This window comes from Cupressus sempervirens, chromosome 10, assembly GCF_028749045.1.
Source record: "Cupressus sempervirens isolate cs-2001-9-10 chromosome 10, ASM2874904v1, whole genome shotgun sequence".
Taxonomy (NCBI): Eukaryota; Viridiplantae; Streptophyta; class Pinopsida; order Cupressales; family Cupressaceae; genus Cupressus; species Cupressus sempervirens.
This window is the reverse complement of record NC_143127.1, coordinates 15,671,870-15,695,588: the sequence shown is the minus strand read 5'-3', so window position 1 is coordinate 15,695,588 and position 23,719 is coordinate 15,671,870. Positions and strand designations below refer to the sequence as shown.

Here is a 23,719-nt window from a genome sequence, read left to right as displayed (position 1 = left end):
ACTTTTTGAGAGGAAAAAAAGGTAAAACCCACAAGATAATTTTGGAAGAAAATTATTAAGACTCAATAGATAATTTTAAGGGAAGATCTATTAAAATACATGAGAAGTTTTGTAAAGGAAAAAATTATTAAAAAGCACATCAAAGAAACTTCATGCGGCAAAACACAAGGCTTCACGTTGTAAAATAGCACAAGCAAACCACATGCAGCTCACGAAATATACATGCAAGCAACATACAACTCATATACAACAAACATGCACCTACATGCAACCTTCAAAAAATCAGAGATTTTTGCTCAAACTACGAAATTGCCTAATCAAAACCCTCAAACAGGCTCGCAATCTTCAAAAAACATCTTCCAAGACAAAATACAAAATTTTCATAAAATACATCCAAAAAAAATTATTTTAAAAAAATCGAAAAACAAATTTCTAGAAAAAGATCTAGACAAGAAGAGGCTCAGATTTTTCTTTAAGAAATTGCCAAGTGTTATGAAATCCCATCAACCCACTCTGAAGCTCCTTATATAGACAATGTTTCTAAAAGAAACAACCGTGAACTACCTAGTAAACTAAGATGACCATTAAAGAAACATTACAATATTCTAATAAGAAGAAGACATCATGCAAATGGCCAAGTTTAATATCAAAAAGAGTTCAAAAGGAGTTACTGTAATCCTTGTATTGACTATCAAGATTCAGACTTAGAATACCAAGCATGATTTTATATGGTCAAGAGTTAGAACAAAGTTAGTTATATACTTAGTTACCCAGTTCTCCCCTTGGCCCTTTTAACCAGGCAAATTTCGAACCGGTTCTTAGTCCTGGTCCTGGTTCTCTTTTGGGTTCCACTTGGGTTTGAACCCAAGCAGTTTGGTTCCTTCGGTTCAAACCTAGGTTGAATTAGGATAGACCCAAGTAAACCGAGTGCAAACCAAGTACAGTTCCATTGGAAACATGCTATAATTTAGTGCAGAAAACAATTATTACAGAATTTGACTAAAGATTCTTAGCATTACAAACAAAAATTTCTAATGTTCAAACATTTATTACATCAAATTAAACTAGCCCTCAAGATTTTTTCTACCGAAAAATTTATAACTAGTTGTTAATAATGGCCCCTGTCCGAATAATTGGAAGCTCTGTATAGTAATAAAAACTCTGTATAGTAATAAATCATATTTGAAATATTAAACATCTTCAATAGGTGAAGGGAGTCACAAGCTACTTATAACATTTATCAAGCAGGATGTTAATTACAAACAAACAAGCTCTTTGTACAATGAAAAAGTAATAATTATAACATTTATCAAGCAGGATGTTAATTACAAACAAACAAGCTCTTTGTACAATGAAAAAGTAATAAGCATTAGACAACTTGGAAAGCAGGAATGTTATTAGAGCAGTTGATCCCAATAACATTGACACTATTTGTGAACCAATTAATGCCTTTGATGATGAAGAAGAAGAAGAAGATGAAGATCTAGATAATCCATTCGATGATTGAAACTTGGCATAAAGTTCTAATTGATGAAAGTCTAAACAAATATACTTGAACTCGATACTATTTTAATATTTTGGTGTTTCTAATAGATATGATGCTGAGATTACAAGTTTATAGTGTTTTTTTATTACTACTATGTTGCATTCTAATCTTAATTCATTTTTCTTGGCTGAATGCGTGTGTGTGTGTGTGTATACACATGTTTTTGTACTAACGAACCCAAACCCCATTTCAAGATTTTGACATACCAGCGAACTGGTTCTACGAACCCAAACTCAAACTGGTAACTTAGGTTATATACAAAGGAGTGAACTAGCCAGTTAACCATCATCGATCGAGCTACGAATTTGTCAATCAGGGGTCATCAATTGAGGAATGATTGACTACAATCAAGGAAGCTTGTAATATAAGCAGTGCTGAGGTAGACGAGAAAACACTTGAAATTTGAAAGATAAAATCATTAATAGTTTTTGTGAAAGAAACCACCATCCTCGTGAAAATGTATTATATAAGATTTGTGTGCAGAAACCTATGTTGCCGGTTCAGATTCAGGTTCGGGTCCAGATTCAGACTCAAAATTCATTCAAATTTTTTTGGAATTGGGTTTAGATTCATTTTGGGTTTGTCCATTCAAAAGCATATGTTTTTTAAATATATATATATATATATATATATATATATATATATATATATATATATATATATATATGCAGTAGTTATTAAGTTAATACACCACTATGCTAATTTTAAAGCAACATAGAAAATAGCTCAAAACAAGCTTAGAGCATGCAACAATCACCTATCAACACTCCTTGAGCAGTTGCAACCAAACAAAAAAGTTTACCAATGGAGGCAAATAATTTTCTTTTTCATTCACAAATGCACAAATGACATATAAAACAACCTTTTTGGTCTTTTCAGTGGTCACTTATAGGGTTGGAGGGTCAAATAGACCAAATTAAGCAAAAAAAACTCTTTAAATGAGTCAAAAAAAAATGATTTTGGACCAAATTCGGCCAAGGTTTGCACACTGGAAATCAAATTTGCTGCAAATTCTTCCAAGTTCCTCCTGGGTTCTCCTCCTGTCCGAATTTGCAGCGTATTTCGGTGACTGTGGCAGAATTAGGAACGAACTTGACAGGGACCCGAATTTGTGCAGAACTGAAACTCATTTGGAGGGGTCTGGGAGTGAATCTGTTAACTTAGGCAGAAACCCTTGTGGGAAAAAAATTCCACAAAAAAGAGAGATCAAGGCTATCTTTACAGGCAACAATACAGAGCAATACACTTCCTTCACTTTCTTTGTTTTCGAACTTTAACATTGTGTGCCTATGAACTCTCAACAAAACAACCAAAACAAAATTGCATACCACCATTCAAAGGTTCCAATTTATGAGAAATTCAGAAGAATATATTAGGGATTTCAAAAGCAAGAGGTGCACAAACAGTGGTAAAAAAAATGGTACCCAAATGCAACTTGGAAAAATCAACTAAGTAGCCCGAACCACCTGAATCAACGGCCCCCCACCCCCTGTATAGTAAAGGGCCCCCGGGCAACAGCTACTGTAGGCTGTGCTGCTGGGTAGGAATGCTGCTAGTGAATCTAGCCTAAGGCTTATTATAAAATGAGGTCCGTCCAACTATAACTATGGATAGAGGGCCGTGGGTGGGGACTCTGAACAATTATATCCACCCCCTGCACCACCCTGCATCGGGGGCCCTACCCTACTATTTAGATCGATCTAATGGACGGGCTGTTCTGAATCGCCCCACCCCGGCACTCACTCCTCCTTTCCAAATATCAAGTTGTAGAAACCAATAATCTGTATGGAATATTTTTTTTTAATTCCCATTTTCCAAGCGACCAACTCAAGGAAATATTAAATTATGCCACAAGTAATTAGTTATGGATTTAGATGGAACCCTTCATTCCTTATAAATGTATTTATAAACTATCAGTGGAATTCAAGTATAAATTATTTCTCACTAAAACCTTAGATGCCTAGTGAGACCTTCACGGGGATGTTGTAACAAATTGATTAAAATAGGATTTTCCCAGTTGATGGAACCTTAGTCCTAGCAATTTTTGATGTGCTATTGGTAAAGGTCATTATAGTGGTGTTAGAACTGCCAACATGTAGAGTGTGACAAGAAACTAAAAACCAAAGATTAAGGAGGAAAAGGCAGATTTGTTTCAAGACAATATGACAGACATCTGGATGGGACAAGATCAAATGAGAGAGTTGTTGGCAACAGGACAAGAAAGAATGACCAACTTGCTGATGCAGTCGCTACAAATCCAAAACCTATTAGAACATCACAAAGGGGAATCCAATTCATCTGGAAACAATTCAAGTCATGTTAGAACAGCACAAAGATTCATCTGGAAATAACCAGCAACCAAAGGGTTCCATCCCAAACCCACTATACCCGTATTTATAGAAAGAGATGTAATGTCCCCTTCTCCACGCTAGACCTTATGGCGCTTTGTTGGTCTATCTTTCCATCCAGAGGCTAACAGCACTTATTTTGAGGATGTCAGCCACTCACAGGAATCTTTGGTTTCGACAGGGAGATATTTAAGTGGGGACTTTCTATAGTTAAGTCACGTTATTTTATAAAGTTGATTTATAAAGTATTTTATCATTTAAAGTCACTTTATGACAAAAATGACTTACATGACTAAAACACAAAATAGGCTTTTTATCCCACATCACCTAGTTGTTTGCATCTTCCCTCACATCGAGATTATAAAAGCCAGTATCTACATTGGGATTTGGACCATGAATATAATATTGTTGGAAATGACAAATGGTTTCTTAAATGTGACTGGTCACTCTTGAGGACGAAACCCCTTGGGAGAATGGAGGAGTTGGACGTAGCCCCAGCAACTCGTTGGAAATTTTTATTCAGAATCAAGTACAGAGATTGGGAGCCTCTATAATAGCTAAGAGTCAGCACTCAGAAGTAAGTATCCTACATATATACCTCAGGAGAAGACTGCTGTTGTTTTACTAGGGGATGTAGGTTAAGATATCAGACCATACATAGGACTGGAGATAGGAGGACCATACCATCCCGTGAGCCTTAGATACATCCAGGTTCAGTCAGCAAGAAGGTGGTGAATGGTACCATGAGTTCTATCTGGCCACAGGAAGGATCCAAGACGTTGAGATTACGGTGAGAAGGTAGCCCGAGCATGAGACATACACACGTCTAGTGTTGCAGAAGTGATTAGTGACAGTGGTAACTGGCAAGGTTGGCAGCAGACTGGGCGGAAATCCGAGTTCAGACTGGTGAACAGTCATACCACCCACGGCAGCATCAGAGTATCAAGCACATGGCAGGAGCAGTAGCAGCTAACCATACAGTCTTCCACGTTGCGGGCGGGTCACAGTCAAGCATCCACGGTTAAAGCAGGTGCCAGTGTTATCTGTTCTGACTTTTAATTGTTATAGACATTTACAGCTTATTGCTCATGCTAAGAATCGCTGTGTGAGGCATTCCTAAGTTTATTGATTTTGCAAACTTGTTTTGGATTAGAAACTTGAAGAAATCAATCTTTTGGCTATTTAGAGTTCTCTATAATAGTTGAGTTCCTCTTAAAGTATTTCTAGATGTTATCTTTGTGATCTCTGCCATACTGCAAAATGTTAAAGTTGAGACAAAACCAAATCATCACACTTATTTTACACATTCAGTTCAATTAGTCCAGCCCACTGCTGCACGTGTTTGGGTCTGTACAAGAGAAGAAAAGAAACTGGAGGCAAATGAGCTTGACAGACATTTTGGAGAATACAAAGGGAAATCTGAGGAGTTTAAAGTCACCGTATCTTTTGTCAATCACTTCCAGTACTAGGGAAGAGGTTCCAGCACAAAAAAGATCAGAGAAGCAAGTAGAACGGTAACTATAATAACTGAAATGAAACGTGAACAATCTAAACTCAACCACTTTTGAAGGAAATAGCAAGATATATGCTCAGAATTAGTTGCAAAGGTTGTTTACTTTCTTCCTACTAATCCTTATGATAGAAGAAGGTACAACCAGAGGTCTGTGAGCAATTGGAATGGTAACTATATAGAATTGAAGTAGAACACGAGCCAACGAAATGCACCTACATTTGTTTGCAGCCACAAGATATATGATAACACTTGATTGCAAATGCTGCAAAAATCATTTTCACTCTGCCCCATGATGATACACACAAGAAGCTCCAGAAATAGAAGGTGCAAACAACAGGAAAGCAAAGTATTGTGTTTTACAGAACTTGCCAAAACAAAATAACAGTCCATAGAAAATGCTTATGTGATAGAATTCTAGCAAGTCACGGTTAGGGTACTGCTACCCAGTTTCGAACCAGGCAGAACTTTTCAAATGACATACACAAGAGCCTATTACTGAGTCAATTTGACTAGTGTGCATCCAAAAAAAATTCCAGGTTTCTGTTTATAGGCCCTGAGCCAAAGACAAAAACCAACTGGTTGCAAGATAATGATGATGTCAAGATCTTGTGGCCATGATGAATCAATAATTTATTCTCTAATCCTAAGAGTGATGTACCATATTGATGTAAAGTGGAATAAACAATTGTATTGACTCAGTTTGTTGAACCTGTTTATGGAACTAATCTTGAAGCTATTCCAAGCAACATGGACAATTTTCGTGTTGTCCCAGTTCTCGGATTATGAGATTTTAACGATTCTATTTTTTGGGACCTAATCCTTAAAACCATTAAAATCAAGATTTTGTCAGCTCAAGACATACTCATTTTTATGGGTTTTCAATTCCAACACTTCACATGAGATATTGTATACAGAACCTTCAATAGTATCGTTCAAACAAAGTTTTGGATATGCATTCAAGACGTTTCCTACGTGTAGGTTCCAAAGTTGATATCTGACAAATTTAATTACCAACAGGTAGCTAACATATCGGAAAAGAGAATCATCATCATCATTTCAGAAAGCTAGTAAGAAGGCTTTGTCACATAAGCCATCTCTATTAAGGAGCAAATTTTCATTTCAGCCTACAGTAGGTACTACTGGATCACAAAAGGGCAACTTTTAGGAAAGTGGATTTAATTCACAGAAAGCTACACCTCAGCTCATTGAAGCAAAAAAGACTGTTAAGTGAGCTAGAAATGAGCTCAAAAGAAAAAATACCATGCTTGTATTGTGTCTGAGCCCGAAATAGAAGGTGCAAACAATAAGTCGGACTTACTTAATCATTGATCAAATCGCTAATTGTAGCTCACAGTAGCAAAGGTATGCTTGCAGCTCTCTCATAAGCAAAACAATATCATCCATTGGGTGTACATGAGGGAGCTACCTGAACAACCAGTTACAATGAATATAAATAATAAGGCTACCCACAACTTCAATGATGGTCTGGCGGTTAATAAAAGATTGAAGACAAAAGACTTAAATGGATTTGGTGTCACTCTTGCTGATGCACTCATTATTCCATGTACCAAGGTAATTCCTCAACTTTAATTACCCTTTGGTTATTCTAATGCGTGTCATAATTCCTATGTACTAGGACGGGGGTGAAGCAAATATGGTACTTGGTGTACAGTAGTTGCAGTCCTCAAAGAATTTTTCCAAAACTAACAGTCCATGGCACTAAAGTTCAAACCTCAGGGGAAGGACATAACAGTCAATACTTAAGGCATAGTTGAGTCACATTGAGTAAGCACAACTAGGAGTGTGGAAGAAATTCTTTGTAAAGAACCAACCACATGGGTAGCCAGTTGCTCTACATTGAAGGGTATGCCAACTTTATCTCCGGGCAGTTGCTACCTGTCATAGCAGTATGAAGACTATCATCGACAAGTATATAGTGGTGTTAACTGACTTGCTTCAAAGATGGTCAGTGGAGAAGGGAATCTGAACATAGACTTGGGCTCTAATTCCATCATGATCACGCCCTACCATTATCCTCAAATACATTAAGAAGAAACAAAGAGGACCAATGTTGTTTGTTAGCAATCAGAGATACTAAGCCCTTCAGAGATGCTAAGCCCTCCGGCACTGCTGAGCCAGGAACTTTACTAAGAGTGGATTTGAGATGTCGCTTTTTCAACAGCAACACTGGTTAAGTGATTTGTCTACAATTAAAACAAAAGGATTGAACCTATCAGCAGTTAAGAGTAGAGTTAGCTAGAATTACCATTGCTTCAGTTAAGATCAGTTAAGCAAAGGAAAGAACTTGCCGGTTAACTATCATTGTTTTAAGTACAAACTTGTCAGTCAGGTGCCAGATATTGAGCAACAACTGCCTATGAATAAGGAAGCATGGAAATTAAGCAGCAATAGGTGAAAAAAGAAGACACTTGAAATTTGAAAACAAGCAATTATTTCTTTTTTTGGGCTGGTCATTGCATTTCAGCAGCTCTTGGTTGGAGACAAATGCCTTTAAGTGCGGAGATTGGGTTTCTTTAGGATGGAAACCCTTAGGCATTAGGCTGGCATTCGGACTGACATCTGGAATAGCAGTAGTGCCCAGTTCTGCATGTAGGCGTGTTTAATTAGCTATATTTGTTTGATCAGCTTCAATTTGCTAGTGTTCTATTTGAAGAAATATTAAATATAAATATATATATTACTTATTAGAATACTTCTGAGGTTGCCTCTTGAATACAATTTTTTCTGGTTTATTTTCAGTATGTTATTACCTCTTACTAGATATCATGATAACATGACAGACCAAAGGTGGCACAACCAACTCCATAATTCATCACATGCTTCACATTTAGACAAAACCTCTTCAGCCAGATATATTTCATGACATTTCTAGACAAGCTTGATATAGTTTCTTGTGTGACTATTAATAGAGGCAATTTCAATATAGGCAATGGCCATATGTTGCATTATGTTAATTATGATGTTTTCTCCTGTCAGTGATATAATCTCAACTGAGTTTTTATGATGGTTGTGTTCTCTGATAAATGCCCTGATTAGTTTTGGATTTTTTATCAAGTACAGAGAGCCTGTTAATTAAAAATCTACAAATCAATATAAGGTACAGCAACCACATACATGATGCCTCTCAGTTGCTTAAAAAGAATAGATTATAAGCACTATTCTGTAATTCAAAACATATGAAGAGAAATATTCAATAAAAGAAAATGATACCATGTAAGGAGAAAAGTACTCCAGTAAGACCAACTCCAAAAGAAAGCAATTCCTCCTTTATCTTGCCCAAGAATAGTCTGCAGAACATAACACACAAGGTTTTATTTTGGCTTACAAACTAAATACTCTTTATAATATCTAAAAATCAAAAGATATACAAGTAAACCAGGTCAGAATATCCACTGATATCTCAAGATATTATAACATTAGGGGCATTTGTCAATCTGACAAAAAAATTGGTATTACCAAATTTTACCTCATGGAGTTTGTGGAGATCTTCGGTAACATACAGCATAGTGAATCGGATCCGTGGATTCGTGGAAAAAAAAATTCCTATTATGATCCGTAAGGATTCACGCACACTTGTGTTTGTGTGTGTGTGTGTGCGCACGCATTAAATATACAAAAAAAAGAAGAGAAATATACATAATTCTAAAACTAAATCATTTCATGGTAGGAATCTATGACTCTAAATCATTTCGTAGAATGAATCTATGAATCTATGAATCAAAGTCATTGCAATTAAAAAGAAAATAATTATAAAAAAAATTGGACGAGTCCGAGGCACAAATCATGTGTGTGTGTGTTTGTGCGTGCGTGTGCGCATGCAATATATATACAAAAAATAAGAGAAATATACATAATTCTAAAACTAAATCATTTCATAGTAGGAATCTATGATTCTAAATCATTTCATAGAATGAATCTATGATTCTAGTATGAATCTATGAATCAAAGTCATTGCAATTAAAAAGAAAATAATTATAAAAAAACTGGACGAATCCAAGGCATGAATCCAGTAACTAGGCATAAAACATTTAATAATAACACAAACATAAGCATACAGGTATTAGAGGAATTATAACCATCTTCATAACAGAGATATATATTTGAAGCTCCAAACATAACATTAAGGGCAAAACAGTCAAATTAGGGTATAAAAATTGTTGGTATGGACAACTTCTCAGGTAATCTTATTTTCTCTACTGCTATTAGAAAAATATGCATCATCAATATAGATATCTTTTGAAGTTATGTGGATATTGAATTACAATTCCTTGTTTTCAAAAAAGTCTGGCCCTCTTGAAATTTCAGTACAGAAAAACACAAAAAATAAAAACTTATCTTGCTATAATCACAGATTTCAGACCAGGCAGGCACAAGATGTATCAGAGAATATCATTGCCTCATAAGAAGATGGAAACAATGGCCTCGTTCTCAAGTACTCGTGTTGGATGATAAATTTAAATACCAAATTTCTTTATTAATAGAGGAAAAAAATATTAGACGTCCTGATCCAAAAAGGAACGTAAAAATACTTAGTCAAAGGAACCTTGATACAGACAAGTGTGATCTGAATTCATGAGAAAACATGGAACAGATCAAGGCAGAACAGTAATAATGCAATACAAAGCATGGCATCTTTCAAGATTTATCTGCAATGCTGAGAAATCGATTGATGAGCCCTTTGACATAAATTGAGTCAAATTATTGATGGTGAGAATTTGAGAACCATGGAAAAGAAATTGGGCATAAGGATCTTGTTAAACTAAAATAACAGCTCAATGAAATTAAACTAAAGAATGCCTTTTTAAAGGCAAAAATACAAATCTTGAAAATAGAGTTCAGAGGAGATCTATAAATAATAACCTGACAAATAAAACAATAAAATAATAAAACTGAAGCTCCAAATGACCATTAATAAATCTAAATATAGCCAATAAATTATTAATTTATTCTAATACCATCCCTTAATGGTCATTATACTAACTACCCAATGGATTACATGACAAAACTGCTCATCAAAAAGCATAGCAGGCTGTAGCCTTTGGCTTGTCAGAATGTTGGCCCTGCTCCTGCTCCTGCACCTGCTCCTGACACCCTCCCTATTTGGACTTTTGATCAGCCAACTTCTTTCTGCAAAACCTCTGGATATGACCAGGTCCTCACAATAATGGCATGAATTTCTTCTTGAACCCCTCCTCTGTTTTGCACTGTCCTTTATGCTGAGGGGACTCGCCTTTGCCATTTTCTGCAGTAAATGCATGCTCCGCAATGGCCATTTAAATGCTGCTCCCGAACTGTTGTCTCCACCTGTCTTGCTGCAGACATTTGTTTTAAAGATCAGAAGACATCAATGCAACACTTGTAGAGGTAAATTGAGTATCGCATTGATATCTAAAACGTTCTGAAAACTCTTTAGTGTGATAACCACCGTATCTTCTTCTTCCATCTTGCAACCAATAGCCTCCAACTGGTTACATATATCTGTGATCTTCATAAGATGTTTCTACAATGACTTCTTCTCATCCATCATGATAGAAAATAATGGAAAATAACATGTTCTTCAGAAAGAACACCCGACTCTTATCAAATGTCTCATGAAGATCCTTCAAATGATTCAGGATCTCTTTAGCTGTTTTCCCTGAAGGCACCTAAGAGAGTTGATCATCTATGACTGAAAGCTTTATCAACATGATAGCTCCATGATTATGTTCATCCCATCTTGATCTGACTGAGCTTGATTAGGATGAGTTTCCTTATCCAAAACTATCTTGTCAAGGCACCTGTACTCAAAAATAGAAAGCATGTGTTGTTTCCAGGTATTATAATTCTTGTCCTCAAAGCGCTTACTCCCTTCCAACATAACATGAGTCAATGACACTCCCATCCCTCCCATGCTTGAACAAGATAAAAACTGAAAAAACTTTGTACCATCAAAAAATCCACAGTGATCTACTAGCACAAATCCTGAGACACCAAAAATGCTAGCCACAAGAAGACCAAAAACCACTGAACCAAAAAAAATCTATTGTCATAGCCTCCATACAAAAAATTCAGAAAAACCCTAATTAGGGTTTTCAAAAAATATTTAAGAACCCTTCTCCAAGAAAAGGCTCACTGCTCAAATCTGAAATTTTGGATTAGGGATTCAGAAAGATGTCTCAAACCCTAAGCCACAAAAAAACCCTAAATAGACAACAAAACATTATCGTCAAAAAATGATGTAGAAAACCCAGACGCAGCTGAAAAATGGTCGCGCTTTTACCAAAGATGGTGGATGAGCAAAAGGGCAACGATTACTGGAAAATTTGCAGACAGAGAGATCTGTATGTAAATTGCAGAAAAGATGGAAATGGTCCCTGAAAACTCATAAAACAGTGCTAAATATACAACCAGTTGCAGGTAAAACAATAGTGACATCTACAACTCGCACAAGGACAGGAAGTGGCGTCCAGAAACTGATGCGAAACCCACAGACAGAAGAAAATGGTGGCCAAAAAAATCACAGAAGTTGCAGGTTGAAGCCGTTACAGGTCAAAAAACTTGATCATATTAATGTTCTGATTTTTCAGATCAGACAGATCTAATGCATGTCATTCATATATGGTCACATGATAATTACATCTCCCTTAGAACAGATTGGCGATTTGCTACACATATTTATATGCCTTCTATTGACTATTGTATTTAACTAAGTATTAACTATTAGTTAATGAACAAGGGCGCCCATTTTTGGAGGTGTAGTTTGTTTCACGGAGGGCCAACCTAGAAGGGGTTGTGTCTATTTGAGAAGGCAAGACTCTTGGGTAATATATAAGTAGGAGCAAGATTGTGGATAGAAGACACACAATACATTCTTAAGTCTGCTTTTCTAGCAATCTACTCCTTGGCTATTTAGTGCAGAAATAAAATATAATCTCCAGAATTTATTGCAGACATCCAGCACAATAACATTCAGCCCAGAATTATAGTAGATCTATTTGTAGCAAGGTAATAATACTACATCAATATTATATCTTCAGAATTTGCAGAAAACTTACAGTTTACCCAACGAAACTTGTGATTGGAAAAGCTCCAACAAGAATTATAGTTATGGCCCTACTTCATCAATGAACCTACAAATTCTACTCAAAGGAAAAATTTGGCTTGCAAAAGAATAATTAGACATTGTGCACATTGGCATTACCTAATGGAGATCAATACTCAGGAAGTTTCGAAGATTGTCACCATTGTGTGATATGGTTGCCATTGATAACAATTCATACCAATGAGATCAATACTCAGGAAGTTTCGAAGATTGTCACCATTGTGTGATATGGTTGCCATTGATAACAATTCATACCAATGATCAGTGATAAATAAGTTAATACATCACAACAGGATGATCAATAAAGGCAAAACACAAGTGACAACGTTTAGAGAATTTGCAACCACTCAAGGAAGAAGTCAAATCTAGAGATGTGATCACATTGGACAATGTGATACTACAAAGTGAAGGACAAGAGATGTTACATTGGTATTAGTTGGATCATTGGATCAGTATAAGGAAAAGGTAAGATGGTACATTGGGAAAGGTAACATGTTATGACCATTCCAAGTAATTGACAAGGAATTCATGTTGCAGGCCGATGCGATCGATGTAAACCGCATCGAAACAATGAGATGTGTGAAAGGCTTTGGGAGAATGAGTGGGAAGCTTAAGGTTTGAATGGATGGTCAGGATTAAGAGGCAAAAGAAAACAATTATTAAAGAGAGGTTTTGTAATAGAACAAGTAGAGAGAGACAGAAAGGTTATCGAGAGTTGAAGTCATAAAGAGTGATTGAACAGTTGCGATCAACACGTTGAGCAAAGAAGTGCACTGTGCAGTGGTAACAAATCAAAGAACTAATTGGATTTGATAGGCAAGGAGTGCCACAACCAGATCAGTGATTTAGTTGTTTCCTAAGAGTTACAATCCCTGAACCCTAACAGGTTCTAGTTGTAAATACCCTAACAGGGTAAGCTCTCCAAAGAGTTTTGTAAAACCTTTGACACGGTAGATTTTAGCAGATCTGTTTGTACTTCAAACAAGATACAAAGTCACTACTAACAGAGTGAACCCTCAAAAAAGGTAATTGTATGCTCCTAACAGGGCAACTCATTTATTACTGCACTAGTGAGCTTTGTGGGTATCATCCCCATTGCAGCTTTCACCCTCTAACAAGGGTTTCCACAGTACCGAAATTTTTTGTGTCATATGTGATGAATGTGTGGTGGTTTGATATTGTTATGTTTATTTACTCATACTGGTCATATGCTTTAATGTTTAGATGTTAATAATTCAGTTTTGTAGATCAGTGGTTACGATTTTAACTTTTTAAGTTACCTATATGTACTGATTCACCCCCCAACCCCCCCATACATTAGAATCCTAACAATTGGTATCAAAGGGCTGGTGCTCTTGATATTAAGCCTAATAGCTTGATGGAAAGATCCACAATCATGGAGAGTTACAGATATGAGAAGCAACACACAAAAGATAATGAGATGATTTAAGAGTTGCAGGAAAAATTGAGAAAATCCATAGCTGTGAGAAGAGAACTCATTGATAGGCTAAATGAAAGTTAGGACTATATTGAACAACTATCTGAAGGTGTTATGTCTGAAGAATCTGAAGAAGCAATTGCAGAATTGATGGAAAAGAATCAGAAGTTCAAAGACAACGTGGCCAAATTGAAAAGAGAAATGGGAAGTCAATCAGTCAGAATGTATGAAGACCTTGGCAGAAAAAGAGCAGTTGAGGAAGCTAGGAAAGTTGCAGAACATGCCAAGAAGAATGTTGAGAATGCTCTACATGAAAAGCATGAACAACTCTTCAGTATATCCCAAGAGAATGCCATCGTGCATGAACATCTTCAAACAAAGACTGGAAAATCAGGAGATTGCGACTGAGAATCGAAGGCCGAAAGAAGAAAATGAAAAATTGATGAAAGAATCACAAGTTGAAAGAGATGCAAAATGAGAAGTTTAAACAGTGTAGTGGAAGCATGCAAAAGCTTGGTGATGAATTGAAGAATCAAAAGAGACGCAATGATACAACCGCTCTTGGTTACACAAACAAAGCAGCATTCATAATTGACAAGTCATCTAAAGGTGAATCCAAGAAGCAACAACATAGCCAAAAAGGAACCACAAACAAATCAGGTATGAGGTCTGGCACGCGTACTTGTTTTAATTGTGGAAAGATTGGGCGTACTACAAATGTATGCAGAAGCAAACTAGTTAATAAGTCCAATTCATTTGAAGGTCGTTGCTATAATTGGTATAAATATGGCATGTTGCATATGAGTGTAGATCTAATGGTACACCTAAACCCAGTAATAATAGTTTCAATGGATATCAGGGAATGCAAATCCAAGACACCCAAGTCGCCTGTTCAAACAGTGAACTCCTATAGAAGGGAACGACAACTCAACCCTACATGCTTGGTATGTGGGATATCTGGGTTTTTGTCAGAGAATTGCAAGTTTACAGCACGTACAGATAATTCTGGAAATCATCTGCCAATATTGTGTTTCCAGTGCAATATAATTGGACATATTAGAAAAGATTGCAAGTTTAGGAACCAGTCACAGCAAGGAAAAATGAAGAACCCTGAGTCTTTATGACATCAAAAATGAAATGAAGAAGACTTGGATAAAGAAGGAAGAGAAATCAGATCAGGAAAATTCATCAGGACAAACATCACTGCCTTCTAGTAAGTGAATTCATCTTCAAACTAAGCACAGTATTTGCTTTTGCTTTGGCGGGGGGCATAAAGGAAACTCATCTATCGATCCCCATAGTTAAGAATGGAATGATAAAATTTACAAATATAGTGTAAAAGCATGTTGTGTTAATTTCTAGAAGGAATTTAGAAAGCCTAAACAATCATGTATTGATCACTTTGAAGATTTCATAAGTTACATTCAATTGTAACCAGTCATAATCATTGAAGAAGCACTAACCGGTAAGCATTGGTTAACTGGTGACGACACTATTCCTATTGTTGGTAAAGGTGTTGTTTAAACCGTTGGTGACTACAACATCTATTTCACGATGACAAACAGTGCAAGAGTGATTCATTTCACATCTTTGCTTTTAATTGTGCATTTGAAAGCAACATTGAGCATTATCAAGTGATTGATTGAGATAGGTATTGAGATTTGTGAAGAGAAAATTGCTATTGTGTTGTCATGAGCCCTAACAGATCTATCACAAGCTACCAGTTCTATCTGTTGATTAGCAAACCATTCCAATCAAAGGAATAATGGCAAAGAACGTAAAAAGACTTGCTTTGATTAGCAATGAGGAAGAATCTTGACTAGGATACACACCCCAAGTAGATAGAAAATTTGAAGTGGACATGTCTAGTGCTTTATCTGCTATACCATCAGGAGTATTGTTGTTGGAGGATGTTCAAGCTTACATTCAATGCAAGATTGAAGAATTGGGAGCTGAGACGATCAAGAAGGATTACAAGATGTGTTCATATGGAATGTTGGAGGATAAACACAAGCATCTGCAAACTGAAGGTTTAACCTACATGGTGGATATTCCTACAAATTTCACCCAGACTGGATAAGATGTGTACTCAGTCAACTTCATGACCAGTACATGTGGTTGGATAAACCACACAACTTGTCAAAGACAAACATTTACAAGGCAACAAGATTTTGAGTACAAGGAGGGGTGCACGAAAAGGAAAATTCCAGCAAGCTTGGTTACTGTCCTAACCAAATCAAGATACGAAGGGAGAGCCATGACTGTTGACAACATCAAAGATGCAGAAGTTTGTTTTGCTTCAATGGTGATAGGATACACAGTTTATCAGTAGAGCAGAACAAGCATCGTTCCAAGTGGTGTCATTCACGTCGCTTATCAAATTGTGAAATATAATGTGATTTATGACCTATGTGAGATGGTTAGAATGCAACTATTAGAGAACGTGAAAAGAATAAAGAGAGACAGTAAGCAATCATTAAAGTACGGAGCTTTACTGGTATGTATTCTGTTTTACTTTCAAAATTATTTTCCAAGAAAAGGAAATGTTGTTTAGTCTAAGGGCAGACCCATAGTCACTCTGATAGGTGAACTTATAAGAGAACAAGGTGAGAATTTCAATAATGTTATGTGGGATTACTTTAGAAACTTTCATTCTAACATGCATAGACAAGTAAGAATTCCCACTAGTGTAATAGAATAATATAAAAATGATACTTGTTGTGGATACAGATTCATGTATACTGCAGGCGGTAGAACCAAAAATCCATTGGCTTCCACCAATGGGCTATGAGGTTGAAGATGACTATGCCAGTAGTCATGTTGATATGTTATTGTCCAAATCAATGGACAAAAGTGAAAAAAGGTTTGAAGCCTATGAAGGGTACACTAAAAGAGATGGAGACACTAATGACAAAAAGAAAAATTAGAAGGAGATCAACAGGTCAAGCACACAAATCACTTAAGTGATGAGGCAGGAACATCAGGAACAACAACAGTTGTAATTGAAGATCCCACATGAAAACATTCCATCCACCTACAAAAGAGTGAAGAGCAAGCCTACTCAATTGATAACCAAAGAGTTGAAGACAAAACCAATGAAGAGGAAAAGTCAAGCAACCAAGGAGATCTCTAAAAAGAAGAAGTGTGACAGAAGACAAAAGGAAGAGGAAGAAGTTGAGAGCACAAAATCGTGAAAGGTATAATAGAAACTTGTGGTCTAGCAATGGTCAAGAGAAGGTATACTATTGGAAGTAAGGATGATAAGAAGATTGAAGATGCAACAGTACAATATTTTTATAAATTCAAGAGAACACCCCCAAAGTTGCACTCTATGATTCTAAATGAGTTGTAGCAATTGTTAAATGCTAGATGGCCATTTGCTTTACAAATGGACAAGGAAATTATAGAGAAAACCCTAATAGAGGTGCAACATGAATTAAGCTCTAAAGATGCAGAAATAATCTAAGCTACCAATTTGGGGTCAGGGACGGATTCGGGTTTGAATTTGGGTTTGTGGGTTCGGGCAAAACAAAATTCCCATCTGGGATCGTGGGTGGGTTTGAGTGTGTGTGTGTGTGTGTGCGCGCATTAAATATACAACAAAAAAAAAAAAGTGCATAATTGCAAAACTTAGTCATTTCATAGGATGAATACATGTCACTTGATCATTGATCAATGCCCAATACTAAAGATAGACATTAAAATACTCACTCGTTAATCTATGCTCATGATTGTAAAAGAAAATCATACATGGAATTACTAAATTGCAAAATGAAATTTCAAAACATACAGTAGTTCATCAAATAATAAAGTTTGAAACATAATGATAAATGGCAAGTGTTTAATAGTTTATCAATGATCAAAGTATCAAATGCCCTTAAGGGTCAAATGGGTCATCAAAACATGAGGGATCAATGGCTTCATCCAAGGCTGCAATTATATCTAGATCCTAATCATGTTGGTATGTTTGTCGTTGCGCCAAAAGCTTGAGCCATCAACGAATGTCACAAACACTAGACTTACCCAGATCCACAAGAGGCGGTTAAGCCATGTCGCGAACCCCAAAGGAGGTGCTGACCACCAAGTCAACAATCTCCCCCTCAGCACCAATTGAGGGTTCTGCACCGACAGAATGAAGGAGACCTCCCGAGATTTGAACCCATGACCCAAGGCTCTGATACCAATTGTTGATATGTTTGTCATTGCGCCAAACGCTCAAACCATCAAAACACTAACAGCAGGAACACCAAACACTAACCAAGGAAAGAAAAACAAAACAAGAAGCAGAGAACAATGACGGGAGGACAATAAGTCCTTCCTCGGCTGAAAGAAATCCATAACCGAAGGGTATGCACTGGGCAACCAATCTCGAGCCGTTCTTGAGTACCGTTGGAGGTAGAGTGTTGTTGTTTGGTGAACCCCCTATGAGTTCTCGTGGATCTAGTATGCCCCGGGACGAGACTACAGAGCGAACACTTCCTGCCTCTCGCTAGGCACACGGGTGAGTCGAAATCGGTGATACACTAATCCAAAACCTAGCTAGGGGAAAGAGCAGTTATAAAGTGTGATCACGGAGTTGAGTGGTCTCACAGAGGTAGAAGATTTGGGAGAGAAGGAAATTATTTCCACACCGGTAGATGTCAATAAGATGAAACCTAAAGAGTTAATGGAATATTCATAAAAGGTGAAAAGAAGGGCCATGAGAGACAAGAAGAAGAAACGGGTGTTCAAACAAGCAAGAAATATTTTCGCTAAGGTAGTATAAGAGGTAGAATGTAACAGAGAAGATTCTATAATTAATCAATTGGATACTTTAATCAAAGCCATTTATGATTATGAGACAGATTTACAGAATGGGGCAATAAGCATTGTAGAGGAGAATATGGAGAAGAGAATGATTGGTAAATTGGTAGAGAAAGTCACTGAAGTAAGAAGAAAGAAAGAACTAGTGAAGGAAGTCAAAGAAACGCTAACAAAAGCAAGAAACCTATTTACCAAGGTATCAAACTACTCAGAGTTTGTAAAGGATATGGAGGGACAGAAAGATGAAGCATAGAAGGAGTTGGAGAGTCTCAATGATTAGTTTGATCTGCTATCATGTCCAATAACTACATTCAGTGAAGAAGACATTACACAAAATGAGACAAATACATGTAGAACAAGATAGCAGAATGATGAGTAACCTTGAAGTCCAATCCTATTTATGCCCTATCTTGAAAGCCAGGCAAAAGAATTTGGAGACAACAGAGGAAACATTGGCATTACCAGATGTAGATTCGATTGATAATTTGGATGAGACATCAACCAATTTGCACAAATAGGTTATTGACTTAAGCCACTTGCAGAAGACATGGGAGACATCAATAGAAACAGCAATTAGTATCTACCAAATGTTAAAGATTATACCTTTGGCATTGTTCAAAGAAGGGGCAGATGATAGTTGAAAATGGAGAGGAAGATGAGATGGACAGTGAGATGAGAGATGAGAAGATAACAAAATGGAGAGTACAAATTCATGGGGAGCATTTGAGTTTAATGATCTCAAGTGTTTGTCATCAATGTCAAAGGGGGAGATTGTTGGCATTACTTATTGGAGCTCCATACTCAAGAAGTTTGGAAGATTATCAACATTGTGTGAAGAATTATATGGTTGTCATTGATGGCAATCCATAGCAATGATCAGTGATAACTAAGTTAGTACATCACAACAGAATGATCAATAAAGGTAAAACACAAGCGATGATTGGTGATCATAAGAGATGATCAGTGACTATAACAAAAAGGTTGACAACATTTAAAGAATTCGCAACAGGTCAAGGACGAAGTCAAATCTAGAGGAGATCACATTGGACTATGTAATACAACAGAGTGAAGGACAAGAGATGTTAGGCATTAGTTGAATCATTGTATCAGTATAAGGAAAAGATAAGATGGTACATTGGGAAAGGTAACACTTTTGACCATTCCAAGTAATAGACAGGGAAATCAATTTGAAGGCCGACATGGGCAGTATAAAACGTATTCAGACATTGAGACATGTGAAATGCTTAAAGAGAATGAACAGGAAGCTTAAGGCTCAAATAGATAGTCAAATTTAAGAGGCAAAAGTGAACAGTTATTAAAGAGAGGTTATGTGATGAAATAGGTAGAGAGAGAGAGAGGTGATCGAGAGTTTAAAGTTGATTAAGAGTGGTTGAACTGTTGTGATCAAGACATTGAGCAAAGAAGCACATTGTGTAGTGGTAGCAGAGCAGAGAACTAATTGGATATGACAGGCAAGGAGTACAACAACCAGATCAGTGATTTAGTTGTTTCCTAACAGTTATAAATGTTAAATCCCTATATCGGGTGAACCCTAACAGGTTTTAGTTGTAAATCCCCTATCGAGGTAAAGCTCTAAAAAGATTTTTGTAAATACTTTGACGAAATAGGTTCTAGCAGATCTGTTTGTACTTCAAACATCGTACAAAGTTACTCCTAACAGAGTAAAGCCTCTGAAAGGGTAATTGTATGCGCCTAACAAGGCAACTCATTTACTGTAGCAGTGAGATTTGTGGGTATCATCCCCACCGTGGTTTTCACCCTCTAACAAGGGTTTTTGCGATACCAAAATCAATGGGTCATGTGTGATGAATGCATGGTGGTTTGATATTGTTATGTTTTGCGTACTGATACCAGTCATATGCTTGTTTGTTTGGAAATCAATAATTCAGTTTTGAAGATCGGTGGTTGAAATTTTAAGTTACTTGTATGTACTAATTCACACCCCCGTACATTAGAATAGTGCATTCATTTTTTGGAGATTTTTAAGGAAATATACGCCTTTCCTTGGCTACCAACTTTGATGTATCGCCTAAAATATGGGGAATTCTACCTGAGACTGCTAACAAGTATCCCTGCTTATTCAACAATATTAACCATTTTTTATAAACCAGCATAACAAAACAGTTGCAAGAATGGATCTGAGAGGGCAAAAAAATATGGAATCAAAACAGCTTCTTTATGCTTATTGTCATTTCAATTTCTGACAATTCTACCGTGCCCATGACTCCCTGTTTATGATTCAATAAGGTGCTTCAAGATTCATGATGCTAATAATAGATATGTCCAATTAATCTTGTCTTTCGTTGTGTAGCTTGGCTTGTCGTTGCGGTCTTAAGTTGTTGTTCAATCTTTTGGAGTTCAGTAACATTAAACAGACAATGACAAACAGACAACAAATATTTGTGGATTATTCTGCCATTTTGCTTTTGCTGTGACGCTTCCTTGCTATTAAAAAACATGCCAGGTTTCAAAGGTGTTGCAGGAAACAAAACAAAGACTAAAGCAGGAATAAATATTAAAAACACTCTCTTTGCCCCACTATAATCTATCTCGTCCAACCTCTTTGCACACTAAGATCTTGTCATTTGTTTTGGCAAGATAGCAGAGGATAGAGCAGTTGATCAGAACTTTGAAAAGATAATTCTGGATCCACTACACCACCATGATCCATGTTGTACACTCAACTCAATGTAGCATTAAGTGTTGCAAATAATGTTTATTTTCGGTGCAATTTCTCAGTGTAGGAAGAACATACCATTGCTTCTTTCTGCACAATCCAAGCAGAATATAAAGCAGCAGTAAATACTAGAAATCTTGGATAAGACGACTTTCGTGTTGCTTTGCCTTTATACAGAATAAACCAACAAATAATGCTATGTAACGACCATAGTGCCAGTCAGCTTCATCAAACAATGTATTGCATGTTGGGACTAACCATATTTAGGTCAATCCCCATTTCCTTTAGAAGCAAATGCACACAAAACCAGTTTCATCAGTTAATTCTCCAATTACAGATCGAATGGACTACAATTCAAGCCAAAATTTGAAAGGACGAGACTTCTTACTATGAGAGATAATCAATTAAATATTCCATGGGGTGTTATATAGTATAACTGCAAAGTCTACAATGTTATTTTCAATCTCCTAAGGCATCCTAACCTATTATTGTTTGTCACTGTTGATATATAATAGCTTCGGTCAGATACAAGGATAACTCATTATGGTGACTGTATGCATATGTGAATGTATGTGAACTGATATACATGTACATATACACTTGCATAGTACTTGTGCTAAATTAGAATTATCATTCATATATCTTGAATTCACACAAGCAATTATCATTGCATTCAATCGAAACTATTCATACCAAACTAAGTATGCATAAATCTGCACTTACAGATTATATTATCTCTTGGTGATCGAGCAAAGATCTCTTGCATAATATCGATCGGGTAATTATCGGATGCATTCACATTAAGTCATAATAGGATTGAGATGATCCATTTATGTTTATAGAGATCAGCAACTTAATATAAATCATCTTTGGTTAAGCATTATTTAAACTGAATAGTATAAGGTTAAAAATTGTTTATATCAACAGTCATGTCATGAGACATGTCCTCTCATGAAATGCCTTTTGGCTTTGTGTCTTTCGAAACAATATTTATACCCAACTGAACAACCAAGAGAGATATCATCCTTTCTAGCATATCATCCTCTCATACCTAGCTCTAATACCATGTTGATTTTAATACCAGAATTAAGATGGACAGCAAAAATAACAAAAATGATGAACACAAAGACACTGAAGTACCCTAGGATAACCTTTCAACCTAAGGGAGAAAAACCCAAAACAAAATCTCTCTTCATTAATAATGAATCGTCAAAAGACTGAAAAACAATTGTCCAAAACTAGTACAATAAACTGAAACAATAATAAGAAGATTCTCTAAAAATTGTACCTATGCAGATAATATCCTCCCCTAACATAAACACCCAGCATAGAAACCTGAACCAGCGAACTCAAAAACACCACTTTACTAAATGACATATATATATGACTATGCAAGGAAGAGATGGACTTTTCATTGCCTGGCCAGGCAATGAAAAGTCTCCTATTTCCTTTGAAGTGCCTACAGTTGCAACAAAAGTGATTGTTGATCCAAACAGGAATGACTGTTGTTGCAGATAGATAATGACTCTTCATTGGCTTGAAATGTCTATCCATATGGCCAACTCCAAAAGGCGTACATAGAGGCCAACATTTCTTGGAGAGCTAAAACTCTTATTGCACAACTCAAAACCAACTCTCACCAGCTCCAATGTCAGACCTAACAGTAGTTGAGGCCAAAAGAGTCTTGGGAAGAGAGAGTTTGCACGTTTTGCAACTCAGGGAAGGTGGAACAACACTTTATTTTAGAATGTAATACATACAGGGACAGCATGGTCAAGTTCATGGATATTATATATGACAGCTCTTGGTACAACTTATTCAGCAAGGAAAATATTGAGAAGCTAGGCTTCCACAAAAAAAGAACCAAATTACAAAAGTTGATTTAGTGGGACAGCTGTCCTGTAGGCTATATTTAGCCTCGTGGACTTTAAAAGCTCATCTATCTATCTATCTATGAGCGTCTCTCCATTTGAAAATAAAGGTTGTCGATGAACTAGAAACATCTGGGAAAGCATTATAAAGAGAGATGAATATCTCAGAAATCAGGAGAAGGATATCTCCCAAAGCTATATGTCCAACAGTTTCAACCCGTTTTGTGGGAAATTAGTGACAATTCTTTTTCAGCTAGGGTTTGAAACAATTTTTTCCCAAAAAATTGTGTTTTATTTTGCTACCTGTGCATGCTATTCAGACTGGAAGAGTTTGTTAATTTTTTCCCATGGAAAAAAATTATAGGTGGATTTCTAATAATTTTTTGTCCTTCAAAAAAAT

At 36.4% G+C, this 23,719-nt stretch overlaps 1 protein-coding gene across 1 annotated transcript in view; it reads right to left on the bottom strand.

Annotated features, from left to right (window-relative positions):
* Window positions 1–23,719, bottom strand: part of LOC149532340 (LMBR1-like membrane protein) — a 120,270-nt gene that overhangs the window by 91,650 nt on the left and 4,901 nt on the right. The window contains exon 2 of the mRNA XM_089806913.1: window positions 8,639–8,715. Within this exon, the coding sequence (XP_089663039.1) occupies window positions 8,639–8,715 (77 nt within the window). The remainder of the gene's footprint in view (window positions 1–8,638; window positions 8,716–23,719) is intronic.